General features: G+C 48.8%; 1 protein-coding gene across 3 annotated transcripts in view; it reads left to right on the top strand.

Annotated features, from left to right (window-relative positions):
- kat6a (K(lysine) acetyltransferase 6A) overlaps positions 1–13,822 on the top strand; it is a 38,250-nt gene extending 24,428 nt beyond the window's left edge. For 2 of the 3 annotated variants that reach the window (XM_085787792.1, XM_085787790.1), the window contains exons 9-17: positions 1,833–1,948; positions 3,143–3,284; positions 4,075–4,236; positions 5,410–5,503; positions 5,625–5,856; positions 7,244–7,442; positions 7,554–8,261; positions 8,436–8,700; positions 9,735–13,822. In XM_085787792.1, coding sequence (XP_085643918.1) covers positions 1,833–1,948; positions 3,143–3,284; positions 4,075–4,236; positions 5,410–5,503; positions 5,625–5,856; positions 7,244–7,442; positions 7,554–8,261; positions 8,436–8,700; positions 9,735–13,105 — 5,289 coding nt within the window. In that variant the 3' untranslated portion in view covers positions 13,106–13,822. The remainder of the gene's footprint in view (positions 1–1,832; positions 1,949–3,142; positions 3,285–4,074; positions 4,237–5,409; positions 5,504–5,624; positions 5,857–7,243; positions 7,443–7,553; positions 8,262–8,435; positions 8,701–9,734) is intronic. The other variant, XM_085787791.1, reaches the window with a different exon arrangement.
- Positions 13,823–17,926: the final 4,104 nt, after the last annotated feature.

Raw genomic sequence — 17,926 nt, 5'->3', positions numbered from 1 at the left:
TTTGGTTTTGAACGACCAGCAGCGGATGCTTTGGCACCAAGTGGATGTTCCCCTACAGTATCACAGGTAGAGAGAGGGATGGTGGATGTTTAAAATACTGGAGATGTGGTTCTGCAGGAGCCACGAGGGCGGTGTAGGTGTAGTCACCCAGCGTGCATCCTGTTCTCACACCAAGCTTGAAAAGAGGAAGAAAGCACGAACGGTAAACAGTTACAACAACATGCTGAACGGCGCTGGAACACGTCGAGACAGGTTTATGGAGATATTTTGTATTTGATGTGGAGCAGCAGGGTTAAGGTATAGACAAACAAACCACAGTGTGCAAACTGAAAAGAAAAGAGGAAAGTTATGCAAGCAGCTCAAACATGGACATCTGGATCTGTGCACAGAATTCAAGTGAGTTTATATCAACATGACATGAACATGTAACGTGCAGCAACAGGGATGTCTGGTAGCACTCCACACAATGTGCTCTTGTCCCACAGTTCAGTCTGTCAGAATAGAAAGTTGACTTTTTTTAATACAGGTTTATAAACCACGGCTCTGTCACATTGTCACTTCAGTTTAATTTAGATAAATTCCACTACTGCTTGTTTACTGGCTATATGGAGGTGTGTGTGCATACAGCCCTTTGTTTGCTGTGATATTCAGTTTGGTATGAAGAAGTGTGAGTTTCCTTTGATACGGTTGTGACTGCTCTGATGGCAGAGCCTACTTCCTGTTTGGAAGGGCAGGGCTGCTCGGTAGATTAGAGAGTGTTCAAGGCTCAAGTCTCAGTTTGACACAGAAAGTGTATGGGTGCCAGAAATAACCGTTTCAAAGATGCAACAAGATTCTTAATGGGACGATTCTGAATTGATGCAGATATGTCACATAATCGAAGTAGGCTAGACCTTTTCTTTTTCTTTGTGTGTTCAGACTCCAAGGAAGCTGCTGTATTGTGGAAATGCATTTAAATGATATTTTCTTTTTTATTTGATGTAAATAAAAAGTTATCATATTTATCTGGCTATGTTAAATGATGAAAAAGCCGTGTGTGGCAACATGCATCGAATAATTGAATCAAACCGAATCGTAGCCCGGTGAATCGTATTCAAATTGAATGGTGAGACCAGTGAAGATGCACACCACCAATAAAGTTAGGGTTGGTGTGAGAACATCTTATGTTTCATAGAGTGGACTGTGAGAAGGGCGGCTCTAACGACAGCGTCCTGCACTCACGCGGCAGTCTGTCGTTACAGGGGAGGAGACATGAATTAGCCACATTAATGCCCCGTTTGATGGTGTGACTGCAGCACGTTGACCAGAGAGTGGGTTTCTTTGGCCACTGTCACGTCATAAACCACTGTTCCAGATCCAGATGGGAACATCCACACCAGTGTTTAAGTGTTTGATGCATGCGAAGTAGTAAGAGGTAATGATGTGTGAAAAGGGCTGATGTGATTATTGAGGCTGAGTAGCAGCATTGTGGAGTACACGATCATCATAAACGGCAGGCTGGGACGTCCACGCCAGTTTGATGAAAGCCTCCAGCGGGCGGGCAGCTTTTACAGCGTCCTTCACCACTCTGCAGCCTGCTCTCTCTGAGCGGTGGCACTCTGTTGCTTCTGACCACTTCTCTGCCACGCTGACGTGTTTATGTGCCTGTGTGGGTCCAGTCTCCTGCCCGTCACACCGGACTCCTTAAGATCCTCTGCTAGTGAAAGCCCATCTGCCTGCTCAGTCATCTGCTAATCTCTCCCGTAGTAAACCCAGAACTGACCCTCCCGTGCCTCTCTCTCCCTCCCTCCCCCTCTCTCTTTCTCCTTTATCTCTTTCATTCACTCCAACAGAAAGTGGGTGTGACGGGCCCGCCGGACCCTCAGATGCGCTGTCCATCGGTCATCGAGTTTGGCAAATTTGAAATCCAGACGTGGTATTCGTCTCCCTACCCCCAGGAGTACAGCAGGTACGCTACTGCACCAACGCAACGAAGCACGACAGCATAATGTACTTAACTCCCCGTCGTCCTGTTGTAGGCGCAGAAATTACCACCAGTGTAATGGAGCTCAATTACAAGGCTGTTTACAGCACCACCTACTCTGCTTGGTGCTCAGCCAGACTCAGAGCCAGGGAGGCAACTGGGTTTCATTTTCTGAGAGTGTCATTGAGAGTCATTTGTTTTTTTTCATGTATGTGACTTGAATAACATTTGTCCAACTGTTCTCACCAGATTTGCTCTTTCTAACCCACTCAGAGCAAAAGAAAAATGGCAATATTAACCAATAAGATTTAAAGGTCCAGTGTGTAAAATGAGGGGAAAACAGTGACATCTAGCATCCGATTCTATTATCTATCTATTAAATAATTATATTGTTTATTTATGAAGGTGAAACTCTTGAATCGTGCTCTCTGGTTGGCTGGATTTTCCATTCTGTACAAACATGGCGGCGCAAGACGGCGACTCTCTCTCAGCAAGACCCTTGCTATATGTATATATAAAAGAAGAATTATAAGGCTATGAAAACCAAACGGATTTTATTTTATAGCGATTATACACTTATACAAATATATGCATTGGTAGTATTCAGATTTTGCCAATAAACCTTGACAAATATTACACATGGGCCTTTGATCCTGTTGGTATCATGTACATCTCAGGCTTTGCAGAGATATTTGAAAACAAGAGCTGTGAAATAGGTTTAATTAATAAATCTGCCTTCTCAATTCATTATTCAGGGCTGACTGATAAAAAACGGATAAATTAACGTTCTGTTGAATTGATTGATTATTCATGTGCATTTTATTCAATAAAAGTATGCTCAAAATATTTTTTCTATTATTCTATTCAGTGGAACTGTATGGTTAATGTACACACTTAAATAATTGCTTATTTAGCATAAGTCATATCATCATTGCAGTATTGATTGAACAGTGTCATCAGGCCTATAATTAATAATAGTATAATAGTAAATAGTCAATAAAATAACCACAGGCAAGCATTCATGTCTGAGAGGCTGGAGTTAACCAAGAATGAATCAATTGGCACAGTGATTGCTGCTGTTTGTTCTGATGATAAACCAATGGATCAATCAGCTGCTCATTTCAGACCACGCCGTCACTCTTTACAACCGTTCCTAATTTTTCCCTTTTCCGTGTCCAGGCTACCCAAGCTCTACCTGTGTGAGTTCTGCCTGCGCTACATGAAGAGCCGCAGCATCCTCTACCAGCACATGAAGAAGTGCAACTGGTTCCACCCGCCTGCCAACGAGATCTACAGGAAGGATGAGGTCTCGGTATTCGAGGTGAGGGAAGCGATCAGATCGTTTACAGGGAGCGTGAGATGGTCAGCGACACTGCAGCGCAGAGAGACAGGCCTCTGTTGAACCTGTGAATGACGGCGCCGCTGCAGCCAAATCTCCTCCTAAATCTTATCAACACAAAACCGCAGCCAGCTTTCTAGTTTCTAAATGCAGAGAGCCTTTTACCAGGAGCGTCGGTGTGATCACAGGTTATTCTGTCGCCCGACACGCTGGGCCTCTGCCAACATCTTTACAACCGAACAGTGTTTTTATCAGTTAAGCTCCTAATGATGTTTAATTGACACCTCCGCCGGCTACAGTGGGATATTTAATCCTCTGTTCGAGTCGGTGTTATCGTCATTATTAGAATAACTCATAATTATAGATCAGTGGAGCTTCTCTTCTGGGTCTCGTAGCACAGCAGCAGATCTAGTGCATTCGCTGCCTGCAGGCCACGGCCGCCGCAGCTCTCCGGTTTTCCCACTCCGCAGTCCATCCTCACTCGGAGGAGAGCAGAAATAACTGGCCATCTGCCAACGTGAACCTCTCTTCTCTCTGTTTCTCTCTCTCTCTACAGCTCTTTGTTTCCCTCCTCTGCCCTCTCTATCTGTCAGGGTCTCAGGAGACTCGGCTGAGATCATTGCCTGACACTAACTTCTAGTCCATTCACTTTCACTTTGCTCCCTCAGCTCCCTAACAGCGGCTTAAAGATGTACTTGTGGACTGTTTCTGTGGCCGAGCATTACCCTGACTGATGATACCGATGCGTTTCTCTCCACTTATCCGTCAACAGGTTGATGGGAATGTGAGCACAATCTACTGTCAGAACCTGTGCCTACTGGCCAAGCTGTTCCTGGACCACAAGACCCTCTACTACGATGTGGAGCCCTTCCTTTTCTACGTCCTGACCCAGAACGACAACAAAGGTTGCCACCTCGTCGGCTACTTCTCCAAGGTATGACCACGAGGCTCTCGGCATCCTTTTTAAGACTGATCTGTTTTTCTGCCGAGGACAGACTGAGTTTAGTATTTCCAGCGTCCACTCCACTCTGTCTCCTTCATTGACTTGACAAAGCCTGTAAAACATCACTGTGCACAAAAACTCACATGACAAAAAAAAAGAACTGAAATGCAGTGGCATCACTCATGCTGACATACTCCTGTTGTGTGTGAGAGGAGCAGTGAATGCTGTTCGCCCTGTTGCCTTTCTGTGGAGTTTTAGTGTTCCCACGCATCCTGGAAAACCTGGAAAATGGTTGACCAATTTTCCAGTCATGAAAAACACGTGGAAAATTAGATTTAAAAAAAGTCAAATGGCCTGGAAAAGCTTAGGTTGTCCTGGAAAATCATTTATCACATCGTGACATCAGCTACCAGAGCTCTATTTGACCTTTTCGCAGAGGATTTCTTTTCCAAAGTGCCACTGCCTAGTGAGAAAAGTAGAGCTCTTGAGTATTATCAGTATTGGACCTATTGTCTCCTCTGCTGTGGGGCAGATAGAGGAGCAGCAGCTGTTCTGGGTGTGGTTAAAAACAAAAACAACATGTTAACTGCTGCTCTATGAAATGATTTGTCATTATTTCTAAGCATGGAAGATATTATTTCATAGAAAAATTAAAGCCATAGATTGTGCATCTTTTTTTTTTAAAGTATGTTTTTTGGCTTTTCATGCCTTCTATTAGATCGTACAGTTGAGAGAGACAGGAAATGTGGAGGCAGAGAGAGCTGCCTGCTTAACCTCCTGTGCCACTTGGCGCCCGTGACTGCACACCTTTAAATCAGACTTCTGTGAGAGACAATGAGGAATAAACATAGAAACAAACTGGTTAAATGTACAAAATAAGGTACAACTGTTGAAATGAGCACTTCTCCAAAGCATGAATGGGACGGGCGATGTATTAGTGTATGTAATGACATGTCTGTAGCAGAGATAATGTCCTGGAAAATGATTTCAAGAAAAAAAGAGCAGGAACCCTTACAGGTGCTCTCATCAACATGCCAAACCACTGCCAAAATCCAGCAGCTAGTGAGCAGACCCAGTGCCATCATCACCCTGCTGTACACTCTCACAGCTCTCTAATGTATTTCCTAACGGTGGGATGTGTCTGTGTCTTTCCGCCCTCTCCAGGAGAAACACTGTCAACAGAAATACAACGTCTCCTGCATCATGATTCTTCCACAGTACCAGCGCAAGGGCTACGGGCGCTTTCTCATCGACTTCAGTAAGAGCTGAGAAATACATCGCATCATAACCTGAATTGAGAAATTGAAAAAGGGAAAATATTTTGCTGTGTTATCTGTGATGTCTTATGTTCCTCTTTTCCTTTTCTTTCCTCCCTGCAGGCTACTTACTGTCGAAGCGCGAGGGCCAGCCGGGATCTCCAGAGAAGCCCCTGTCGGACCTGGGCCGGCTGTCCTACATGGCCTACTGGCGCAGCGTGGTCCTGGAGTGTCTCCACGAGGTCCGCGACCGGCAGATCAACATACGACAGCTCAGCAAACTGACGGGGATCTGCCCACAGGACATCACCACCACCCTGCACAGCCTCAACATGCTGGAGCAGAGAGGAGACAGGTAAGAGACACAGCCCAGAACACACTGAGAAACACTCCTAATTATTCAGTCTCATTATAGGGGCAGGTTTGCACTCGAGTGGCTCACACTGTATATGTTTAATTCTTTTTACTTCATTTGCATACTTGAAATTTCCTACAGTGCAGTCAGGGACGGAACGAGGTGCTGGTCAGCAGACAGTTGCTCAGTCGCATCTTATTACAGATTCTTGTAAAGCTTAACGACACAGATTACGACTAGTAACTTTAGACATTTCATGTTTGGTCTCCTGCCGCTGCTCAAACACATTAATTAGAAACACTGGAGACACTTTGTTCTAAATGTAATTCTTGATCACAGTGGAATTAAAATATAGTTGCATCTTAGTCTAAACGGCTCAAACATCTTGCTGAAGAGGTCCAGTGTGACTGTAACACTGTTACACAACCAAGCCGTTTGACACTTCTGACATTGTGCCCAAATTTCAGTGTGGACGGTAGGGAATTGTTACGGGCAGTTGGCTCGGTCTAATGTGAGAGGGAAATGTTCTGTCATTGACAGGATTGACCTATAGAATAAAGTTTTAGGTCTCAGGGTGATTAAAGATGCTAAGTCGTACTGTTGTAAAACATACACAGTGACCATCCTCATAATGTTGGTGCACAAGGAACATTTAGTCTGCATGTAACTACATGTGTGCATATTTACCAAACATACATATACACATTGCAAGCACACACCCATAGAGTATAACGTAAATTCTCAAATAGACGCCTGTCTTCTATACTGGCCGGGTCTGGCTCCAGGTTTGAGCAAATAAAAGTCGATCTCAATTAGAAGCCGGGTCTATTTCTATTTTCTGCAAGTTCTTGTGAATGTACAAAACCTGTTTGAGCAGCAGCTGCTTGATTCGTGCTAGAGTTCTCAACAGGCATAATAATAATTCTCAGCCTGAACGCATCCAAAAAACAAAACAAAAAAAAAGGACCATTGTCCGGTCCATCCTGAGTTATTTATGTTTTCAACCTGAACCGGACCATTGAAAACTCTGACTGACCAAAGAATACAGTATATACAGTCCGTGACCGGAGCACGCATTTAGAAGAAGCTTAATCGGCACTTCTAAATAATTGCTTGCTCCGACTCCGACTCTTTCCTTCTATTCTTACTTTTTTAAACAGTAAGAATAGAACAATTAGAGAGGATTTTCCATCTTTGCTGAGCATAAGATTTGTTCAACAAAACAAAAGCCTGTCCCATATAGAAACCTGTCTCTAATATAAGCCAGGTCAGTTCTGCAGTTGCAGTTCTATTGGAGAATTTACTGTATAAACACATAAATATAAACATATAAACACATATACGTATCTGTATGTCATCTGATTGATCTACTCTGGGGTTTTGTCAGGCTGGTCCTGTTGCGGCGGGAGAAGCTGGTGACCACACACATGACTCGTCTGAAGGCTCGGCCGCGGCAGCTGGACGTCGACCCCGAGTGTCTCCGCTGGACCCCCGTCATCGTGACCAACACCGTGGTCTCAGACGCTGATGGAGATGACGATGATGAGGAGGAGGACGAAGACCCGGAGAAAGACCACCACAAGGAGGTCAGTCCGGTGGATCGATGCGTTTGAAGTGGATGTAACAGATCGATGAGGTCACCGTAGATTTCTATTGGTTGTGATCGATTGATTTTATTTAAATCTCTCTGTGAACAGATCAAACCAAGCCACAAGGTGCCGCCCTTGTCTTGGCACATGCACCAGGCCAAGAAGGGCGAGGAAGAGGATGATGACGAGGACGAGGAAGAGGAGAGGAAGAGCTTTTTGGGGTTTCCCATCAGCCAAAGCTCTCCGACTTCCCCTCCCATCCGCTGCCCGCTCCCCGTCCACGAACCGCCGCGACCTCAGCGGCCCCCGCCCCCGACAAACGGAGAGCGCCGGCCGCGGGGGCGCCCGCCCAAAAACTGGCCTTGGGGCAAAGTGAAGGACAACACGCGGGTGGTCCGGCCGTCTAAGATCCGCCCCGTGGAGGACGAGGACGACGAAGACGAGGAGAGAACGGAGGGAGGGAAAACCATCGGCTCTTCCACCGGCCCCCCCTCTCTTTTCTCCTTGGACAGACAAGCAGAGTCCACACCCTTTCACTCACTGGACATGGCCCGGCACCCCTCCATAACCCCCAACCGGAGAGGGCGGCCCCCGAGGAAAAAGAGAGGCCCTAAGCCCAGACTGGCGGAAGGGCCCGGGGAGGGGCTGCCACAGCTCCCTCTGGCCCCCAGGCTGAACGAGTCTCCACCCGTTCGGAAGAGCTGCTTCAGCGAAAGCAGCGAAGAAGAGGAAGATGACGACGATGAGGATGATGAAGAGAGGAGGGCGTGCTCCCCACCCATCCTCACCAAGCCCGCCATGGGGCTCAAGTGCAAGGTAAGAGTCGGTGTGGTTTTGATGAAAGCGTTTTTAAAATAAATTCATCCTCCAGTTATGACAGAATTTATGTCCGTGTGATGAAATCCTCTGTGATCTTTATATGAGCTGTGAGCTGTCGTTTTAGACCGACTTCAAAAAGCACGTCTAATTCTCCGTCCCATTTCTACCCAGAAGCCCCTGAGGAAACGGCGCTTTCGCCAGCGCAGCCACCCACACAGCAGCGTGGTGACGGAGACCATTTCCGAGACCACGGAGGTGCTGGACGAGCCCTTTGTGGACTCGGACTCGGAGAGGCCCATGCCCCGGCTGGAGGAGGAGACGCCCCTGGGCCACCACCCGCTGCGCCGCTACCCCCCAGCCCGCTCCGCTCTGAGGCTGTCAGACCCAGCGCCCAAACGGGGACGCCACTCCAACCTGTCTGATTCAGAGGAAGACGGTAAGCCCGTGTTTCTCAAGCTTTTTCAGACCAGAGACGCTTAACTCATAAAGAAACACTTGTGGAACACTGACCGGTCTCTACATAGCCTCCAAAACAATACACCAACTTCAACAGTTCACAAATTACAACCTACAAATTTCAGCTTTACCAATATCATATCTCTGATTTTACATACGAGTTGATTAAGGGTGTTTTCACACAGGCAGTGTTTGGGTTTAGCTGTGGGCCGGTGTGTTTGGTTCAGTGTGAACAACAGTCCCATTTGGGTGCACACTGAACGGCTACAGTCCAACTCTGGTGTGGTCTGTTTGTTATGTGAACGCAGCAGGACCTCGATCCGCTCCAACTGCCTGGTGTACACGACACGTTTGAGCTTCATCCCCTCTGCAATAACCACCCTGAACAATCAAAAATGATTTGCTGCTTTTAACAGCCCCCCTCCTCCTTTTCAGCATGACTGCACAACGTTTTTGTTTTGAAGTGTTTTTATACGAGCCTGTCAAAGAACAATTTCTGTCACTCGTGACAGACAATAAAGTCTATCTATCTAGCTATCTATCTAGAATAAAAAGACGCACGTAGTTGGCTGGGCAGTGCAGCCGTATGTGTGTCTCCATTGTTGAAGTTTAATTTTTACTCATGTAAACCAATAGCACACCAATGGCACATGTGCGAATGCGAAACACACTACCTAAGAAATTACACAATAAAAACAAAAGAAATTAAGCTATGTATCATTTTCGCATCTGGTGTGCTGCTGGTGTGCTGCTGGCTGCTCACCAGTATGTGTGTGTTCATATTGAAAACAACACACCTTTAGTATGTCGCAGTGTTTAAGACACTGTACATTTTGAAACGTGATGTTACATAGCGGACCACTAGAGGTCGCTCACGGACCACCAATGGTCTACAGTCAACTTTTTGACAAAGGCTGCGGTAACCAGACTGAGCAGGATTTATTCTGAGGTGTGTGTGTGTGTGTGTGTGTGTGTGTTTATCTAACGCTGGCTCATCTTCTCACCTCTTTCCAGAGCTAACGCCTGTGCTGAAGCCTGTGGCTGCTCTGTCAGCATCACCGTCAAAGACCCTCACAGCCAACCCCGAGGTCCCCGTCAAGAAGAAGAAAGGCTGGCCCAAGGGAAAGAGCCGCAAGCCGCTGCACTGGAAGAAACGGGGACCTGGTAAACCACCCAACAGTGGAAGCGCTGCTGACAGCCAGGCCCAGGGTGGGGATCCTCCACCCCCCAAGATCAAGATGAAGCCCGGCCGAAAGCCCCGCAGCTGGTACCTGCAGCGGGCCCAGGAGGAGGCAGAGAGGCAGGAGCAGGAGAGACTACGGCTGTTGGAGCAGCAGCTGGACAAAGACCCTCAGCTGCTCCAGAAGGACGATCGGAACAGCAAGCGCGTGTGCAGGACCAACACGGACAGGGACAGCAAACAGAAAGACTCCGATGAGGAAGATGATTATCTCCCTAAGCCCGTTGAGCAGAAGGTGCCCAAGAGGCGAGGGAGGCCGCCCAAGAACCGCGCTCTCTGCCAGCCGCCGCAGCCCGCTCCCAAACCCCCTCCCACCTCCGAGCCAGAGGAGGAGGAGGAAGAGGACGAGGAGGAGGAAACGGAGCAAGCGTGGGAGGAGGACAAACCCAGCCGTCCACCGTCCCGTCCCCTGCTCTCCCCCTCCTCCTCCTCCTGCACCTCAGGGCCCCGGGCCCCCCAGTCCCGGCCTCAGGACACAGACACGGGCGACAGGGAGGAAGACGACGACGACGACGAGCGGGAGGAGGAGGAATGCGGCAGCACGGGCAGCGCCGGCGGCAGCATCAACAGGAGGACGGCCGTCACGCCGGGGTCGGGGAGCAGGCGCAGCGAAGACCACGACGCCGACGACGAAGGCGACGGACACCTGGAGGACAAGAGCAGCAGCGGCAGCAACAACGGCAGCAAGAAGAGAAAAAGCCAGGACTCAGAAGAGGAGGAGGAGGAGGAGGACGAGGAGGAGGAGCCCCCCTCCCGGGCGAGTTCCCCTCCCGTCAAAGAAGAACCCCAAGGCGGAGAGGCTTTTTTAGACATGGAGAACAGCGTGGCGCGAGACTATGTCAGCAAGCAGGAGGAGGAAGAAGAGGAGGAGGAGGAGGCTGAGGAGGAGGCGCAGGAGGCCAAGTGTCGGCCCTCCCCGGCCGACGCGCAGCAGGAGGAGCGGCGGCGGCGGGAGCAGGAGGAGTCGGCCGCCGCCGCCGCCGCCGTGGAGACGGTCACGGCCATGTCTGTTCCCTCGGAGCCCATGGAGCTGCCGCCGCTGCACGACGACAAGGACGTCACGCTGCTGATGGAGCCCCCGCACCCCCACCCCCACCCCCACCCCCACCAGCACCCCGACTTCAAGGAGGAGCTGGGCCACCACCACCCGCACCACGCCCACCACCACTCCAACGAGCTGGACCTGGAGACCATGCAGGCCGTCCAGTCGCTGACGCAGGGCGAGGCCCAGGACGAGGAGGCCGAGGCCCCCCACCACGGAGCCTACCAGGACTGTGAGGAGACGCTGGCGGCCTGCCGGACCCTCCAGAGCTACAGCCACGCGGGGGAGGGGGAGGAGGAGGCGGCGCTGGCCCTGGTGGAGGAGTGCGGGGCCTCCCAGCACAGCAGCCCCCTCCCCAACCCCCCGGCGCCGCCCCTGCCCGGCCAGTCGGTGCGCTCGGTGAACAGTCCGGGGCTGCCCTCGGGAATCATGGACGCCACGTCGGCGGGGCAGAGGGGGGGGACGCCCGGTCCCCCCGGAGCGGGGGGCGGCGGGGGCGGCGGCGGGGGGGCGGGCTACACCCAGATCACCCCGGAGCACCCCAGCTCGCTGTCGGCGCCGTCGCAGCAGAACATGGAGACGTCGCCCATGATGGACGTCCCGTCGGTGTCGGACCACTCCCAGCAGGTGGTGGACAGCGGCTTCAGCGACCTGGGCAGCATCGAGAGCACGACGGAGAACTACGACAACCCCAGCAGCTACGACTCCACCATGGGGGGGGGCAACGGGACGGGGAACGGGGGCAACGGAGGCGGGATGTCGGCCGCCGTGGTCACCGGAGCGTCCTCGGCCTCCTCGGCGTCCTCGGCGTCGTCGTCCTCCGGCTCGGCCCCCCCGTCCTCGTCCTCCCAGTCCAACAGCTGCTCCTTCGTGCCGGCCCCCCCCCTCACCTCGTCCACGGGCAGCGGGGGGTCGCAGCTCTCCATGAGCTGCAGCCTCATCCAGCAGACGGGGCCGGGGCCCAACGGGGGGCCGGGCGCCGGCAACGTGCCGCAGCCCCCGCCGCCCCCGCCGCCGTCCAACACCCCCAGCTGTGGCATCAAGTCTCCTCAGAACTGCGTGGTGATCGAGAGACCCCCCAGCACCAACCAGCAGCAGCAGCAGCAGCAGTCACAGAAGAAGGTTCCTCAGCAGCCCCCCCAGCAGCAAGCCCCCAACCCCCAGCCCCCACCCTCGGCGCCGCCGCCCCCGCAGCAACAGCAGCAGCAGCAGGCCCTGTCCCAGTGCAGCATGGGAAACGGCTTCGCCTCCACGCCCATGATCATGGAGATCCCCGAGAGCGGGGGCGGAGGGGGGGGCCGCACCATCTACGAGCGCATGGGGCAGGACTTCGGCAGCGGGGGCTACCCCCAGCCCTCGGCCACCTTCAGCCTGGCCAAACTCCAGCAGCTCACCAACACCATCATGGACCCCCACGCCATGCCCTACTCCCACTCGGCCTCCGTCACCTCCTACGCCACCAGCGTGTCTCTGTCCAACCCCGGGCTGGCCCCCTCCCCCCACACTCCCCTCCCTCAGGGCCAGCCCACCATGACCCCCCCCCCCAACCTGGGCTCCGGCTCCATGAACCTGGGCTCCCTGCAGCTGCAGTGCAACATGCCCACCGCCAACATCGGCCTCGGCCCCCCCTCCCACACGCAGCGGCTGCAGGGCCAGATGGCCACGGTGAAGGGCCACATCTCCATCCGGTCCAAAGCCACCCAGCAGCTGGCCCCGGCCCCCCACCAACAGCAGCTCTACGGCCGCAGCTCGGGGGCCGTGACCATGCAGGGCACGCCGCGCACCCTGGCCGTGCAGCGCGGCATGATGCCCAACCTCATGCCCACGCCGGCGCCGTACAACTCCATGAACATGCCCCTCAACGCCATGTCGGCCGGCTACAGGATGCCGCAGCCCATGATGAACAGCGGCTACCACGGCAACCCCCCGTACATGAACCAGCCGGCTCAGTACCCCATGCAGATGCAGATGGGCATGATGGGAGGGCAGGGTTACCCGCAGCAGCCTATGCAGCCCAATCACCACGGCAACATGATGTACACCGGCCCCTCCCACCACAGCTACGCCGGCGTCCCCAAACAGTCGCCGTACATGAGCAGATGAGCCGAGAACTGAGAAAGGGAGACATGAGGCTAGAGCTGATACTCGCTGTACTCTAAATGTCCGTTACCCCCGTTCGTCCTCTCCGGTGCCTCGTCAGGCACAGCGGAGCGCGGGGCGACGCAGACAGAGAGGGGCTTTGGGGGTGTTCCCGTTTTTCTACGTTGTCATTTTGTCCCTTATTATTTGGGCTCGATTCCCCTCCCCTCCCAGCCGGCTGCGTATGGGAGCAAGTGGCTAGGGCGAGGGGTGTGTATATGGACCACGACCGTGCCATGCTGCTTCAGGCCAGACCCACACAGTCCTCCCAGGTGTGGCGTCTCCTCCTCCTCACGCGCAGGAGGAGAGCAGGACAGGACGAGAACAACGAGGAAGAGAAGGACGATACAGGAGTACCTTGTTTTGTCAGACTGCGAATAAAAAAACTGAATATATTCAACCATGCACACAATCTTTTAATTGATATAGGAAGCCTTACATTGAAAAAAGAGACAGTGAAACATAGTAGGCGGACTCTCGTTTTGTTAAACATAATGTTGAATCTTATTTTTGTTGTTGTTGTTTTCGTTGACTGTTTTTTGAAATACTTGTGTGCAGTCCGACCTCTTATATGCTTTGGTCTTTATATGTGTGGCATTCTGAAAAAGTGATACACCCTCTTGCTGTCTCAGAAATACCCAAACATCTCTGTGGTCACTTGGTCAGACAGCTTTTCACCTGGTTCCAGAAGAGAAAGAAGAAAAAAGAAAAAAAAAAAGCATAGGAGCGGGGCCTCCGGCAGTCTGAGGTGTCGAGCTGTATCCAGTCTCTGTCTTCCCCCGGATGGACGGTGTCGTACCAAAAACACAGCAAAGACACAGAAGAGACGAGCGCATTACTGTCTATTATATGTCCATAAATGAAACGAGTAGCGTTATTTTCCAGTTTGCCGCCTCTCTGAAAACGTTTAGATGTAAATATTCTGGTACTTCCCGATATCCAGCACACGTACACACAAACACACACAGACAGACAGACAGATACACACACACACTGGCTAGCCGTTGCCAATCGGCGGCTGGCTCAGGAAAACATTCAGCTGTTCCACACTCCACTGACAGACGACGGTGTACAATGTCAGCCTTTTTTTTTTTAGCAGTTTAGGGGGACGCAGAACAAAAGGTGGGATTTCCATTTACCTGCTTTAAACAAAAGTCGGTTAACTTCGCCGACTTCCCCTCCCTAAGTGTTAGCGACCCCAAAGAGGTCGAGGAGTCTGCTTTTGAATGGTGTATTCTGTTAAAACTGCTTTTTTTTTCTCTGCAAAACTCTGCACTCCCATTGGCTAGAGACACGGCAGTAGACAGCCCTCCTTTGTAAAAGGTGTGCCTGAATGCCTCATCTAGCGCATGGTCCGGCCCTCACAGAGGCACACTCATAGAAAAAAGCAGGGTCAGAAGCGAGTTAGTGTTTGAGGTCCTGTTGAGGCCGCGGCGTTCAACTGGCAGGGGTGAATGGGTTGACCTTGTCGCTCCATGTACCAGTATTCAAAGTCAAAAGAGGAGTTTTCATTTTCTTACAGACCTGACATTGCATACTTGGTGTGTATTGTTCTGTTCTGTACTTATGTTTTGTTTTGTTTCTTTCTGAATTTTATCAGACTGGGCAGCTTTCTTTTATGACACAAGCTGACTCTTTTTGACTTTAGAAAACCTATTGTAGAGAAAATGTTTTTTCTATAATATAAAAGGAAATTCTGACATTGATATTGGTACTGTCATTTTTTTCACTTCTGTTTCAGGAAAAAAAAACAATACATATTTTTTAGCTCGCCTCTTGGGTAATAATTACTAAGAAATTCAAAATTTAAAAAAATTACCACTCACTTTTAGTGACTTTAAGATGCCTTTAACCTCTCCATTCCATTTCATCTCTAGAGTTTTTCTATCTTTGTGTAGTATATTAATGCTATTTTAAACAAAAGGACTACAAATATCTAAAGGTCACTTGGCATTCTTTTCTTTTTTTTTTACTTCTTGTGTGTGTATAGGATGACTTCCTTACATTTAAGAGGCATGTAAAAATGAGCTCAGTATATTTCTGTCTGTTTATATCGCTTCCCTTTTTGTATCCTTTGTAATTGTACATGTTGCGTTGTATGCTAAGAGATGGCGCAAAATAAAGAGGAGTGACAGCTGGGCACACAGTGAAGGTTGATTTGCGCCCAGCAGCCTCGACTCTCTACTCTGTCCCTGTATGTATTTCCATTTATTCCTTTTTTTTTCTTTCTTAGCAAGTACTTTCAAAGAACTCTGTACATTTTAACATAAAATGAAAATAAATTATGTTGAGCCATTCATGTTTCCCTTGAACTTTCTATAGTTTCATCTGAACCGGTACAAATTAATGTTTGAAATTGTTGTCCCGCTACTTTTAACTGCCCCTATTTTACATTTGAAGTGTTTAATTTGTCTCCAATTTGTTTTGATATCTATATAAAGCTACAGTATATTTGGTTTGAAGAACCAATAGTTTAGCGTAGTTTCTCTCTGGAGCTCTGGTAACAACAGGTCAGTCAGCCAATCACAAGCAAGATACCTCTGAGCCTCTCTTTTGATCAGCTAATAGTTTTCTGAGCGATCTAATAAAAACACTCGGACAGCACTTGGTTACATACTATGTTAAATACTTGGGTTAGGGGCTGTGTGATTTTACATCTTTATTGTCTTCTTTCACTTCCAGCTTGTAAACAAAATGATGGTTGGATCGGATGTGATGACGGTAGATTTGGAATTATGTCAGGACAGATAGAAACAGTTCCAGCTCTGAGTCAGTAACCCTGTTTAATGTCACACCAGGCAAAGTCTGCAGAAATGCTCATTTACAGTTCTGCACAGTGGCTCAAGATCCTGTAAGGCTGGGTGGTGAGTCCTGGTGGGAGGGGCTTGGGCCCTGCCAGAGTGGTGAGTGACTACCTGGTTAGTGTAACATCACAAAGTCACAGAGTTCCTGATGGCTTGTTTAAGGCAGCGTTTCTGAATACAGGCTATCGGTGGACTGGTCACTTTGATACTTTCACTGTATTTATATACTTGCTTTATAATCAAACTACACATGGAAATCTCACTTTATGATATATGTGATGGTTAGCACAGTAAGTTAATTATGACAATTTACATAAACCCGGCATTACAGTGGTGGTAAATATCATGCAAAATAACCAAAGCTGCTTTAATTTTGACATGGAATTAAACAACATGTATGTGTCAGCTCTCATAGCAAGAAGCTGACTGGGAAATGGCTTTTCAGGGTCTTTAAAACTATCCCATAACTATAACTTCTTGCTCCAATTTAAAATTGCAGTAGAGGAACTCTTCACCATCATTGGTGACATGAGTCATGACTACTACTACTACTACCTGACTTGTGGTTATGACAGGATTTAAGGTATAATTTATTAAGATCAGCAGCAAACAGATCAGAGAAATGCTATACCAGGTTTTATTCTGAATATTATTTATACTCAATTTTACCTTACTGTATAGTTGGCCAACACTGATAACAGACCACTGGAATCAGCTCAGTTGCTTATTTGCTTTGACCAGTTTTGGCCACTAGATGTCCCTGTGAAATATTATGTCACACCAAAAAGCCTGAAAAAACATCTATGGTTTCCATATGTAGCAAAGATTAGTAATCGTATAGTGTTGATATCCTACAGTTTCATAGTTCAGTTTGAGTTTATAATCATTTTAGCCCTGATAAGTAAAGTAGATCACCTGGAGTTTGTTCGTTCAGTTTGCTACAGTGTCCCAGTCCCACAAAGAAGACCAGGATGCTCTGAGTACGACAATCACCATCTTAGACCACTCAGTAACTGATCACTGTTTATCACTGTACTGGTGTTTATCCGTGTGTGTTAACACAGTCTGAGGAGTATATGAGTTCATGTGAAAATGACATTTTGGTTTAGTCTTATTTCCATAATCACTATCAGTGATCGTAGCATCAGCTTTTTTTATCATCACAACAGAGAGATGAGGCCATGAGCATGTGAATGATCTTTTGCTGTCTTCAATTCAATATAGCACTCGAGTCTAAACAGAGGTTATCAGACCACTTTTCATAGAGCATACTGTATTCTTCATCATCATCATAACAAGTTGAACATATTTCACCACATTTGTAAAGAAGCTTTCACACAAGTAATGCAATTCACAACACAGAAATGACATGTGCCTTTGCATGAAAAATACACACATACAATGAAACATCAATTCAATATCAGTTAAAACAACTAGATGAGACAGAAAGAATATAGTTAGAAGAGAACAAAGAATGCATAGAAACAAGTCAGAAACTGTCTTTATTGTTTACACTCCTCTACTGAATGGTGTTCAGTCTTTATAGTAGATTTCAGTTTGGCATTTAGTGTCTGTGTTTAACATTTACTGTGAGGTTTTAACTGACTGATGTTTTGAGTTTCCTCAGGTGATCATTGTTTGCTTGTGGGTTGAACCTTTGTCTTCAGGGTGTTGGCTGAAAGCAGAGACTGGCGGTGACTGTGTGAACTCTCAGACATCATGTGCACACTGTTCTCATTCTCCTGTGTCCTCTGGGAACATCGACTACTGGTCAGTTCTCTGGCTGCTTTTACCACATGATGCATGGTGAAAGGTTAGGACACAACAGGATAATTGTCATTTTTGCCATTTGTAAGTTGTTCCCATAATAGTCAGTATATCACACTATAAGTCACGTAAAGAAAATAACTGTAAACTGTGTGTGCATATTACTGTATGTTTAAATATTACAAGATGGCAACGCATGCAGACTCAGTTTTCT

This window comes from Trachurus japonicus, chromosome 9, assembly GCF_045865225.1.
Source record: "Trachurus japonicus isolate A0001 chromosome 9, Traja_1.0".
NCBI lineage: Eukaryota > Metazoa > Chordata > Actinopteri > Carangiformes > Carangidae > Trachurus > Trachurus japonicus.
Note: the sequence above shows the minus strand (reverse complement) of the source record. Positions and strands in the feature narration are given on the sequence as shown.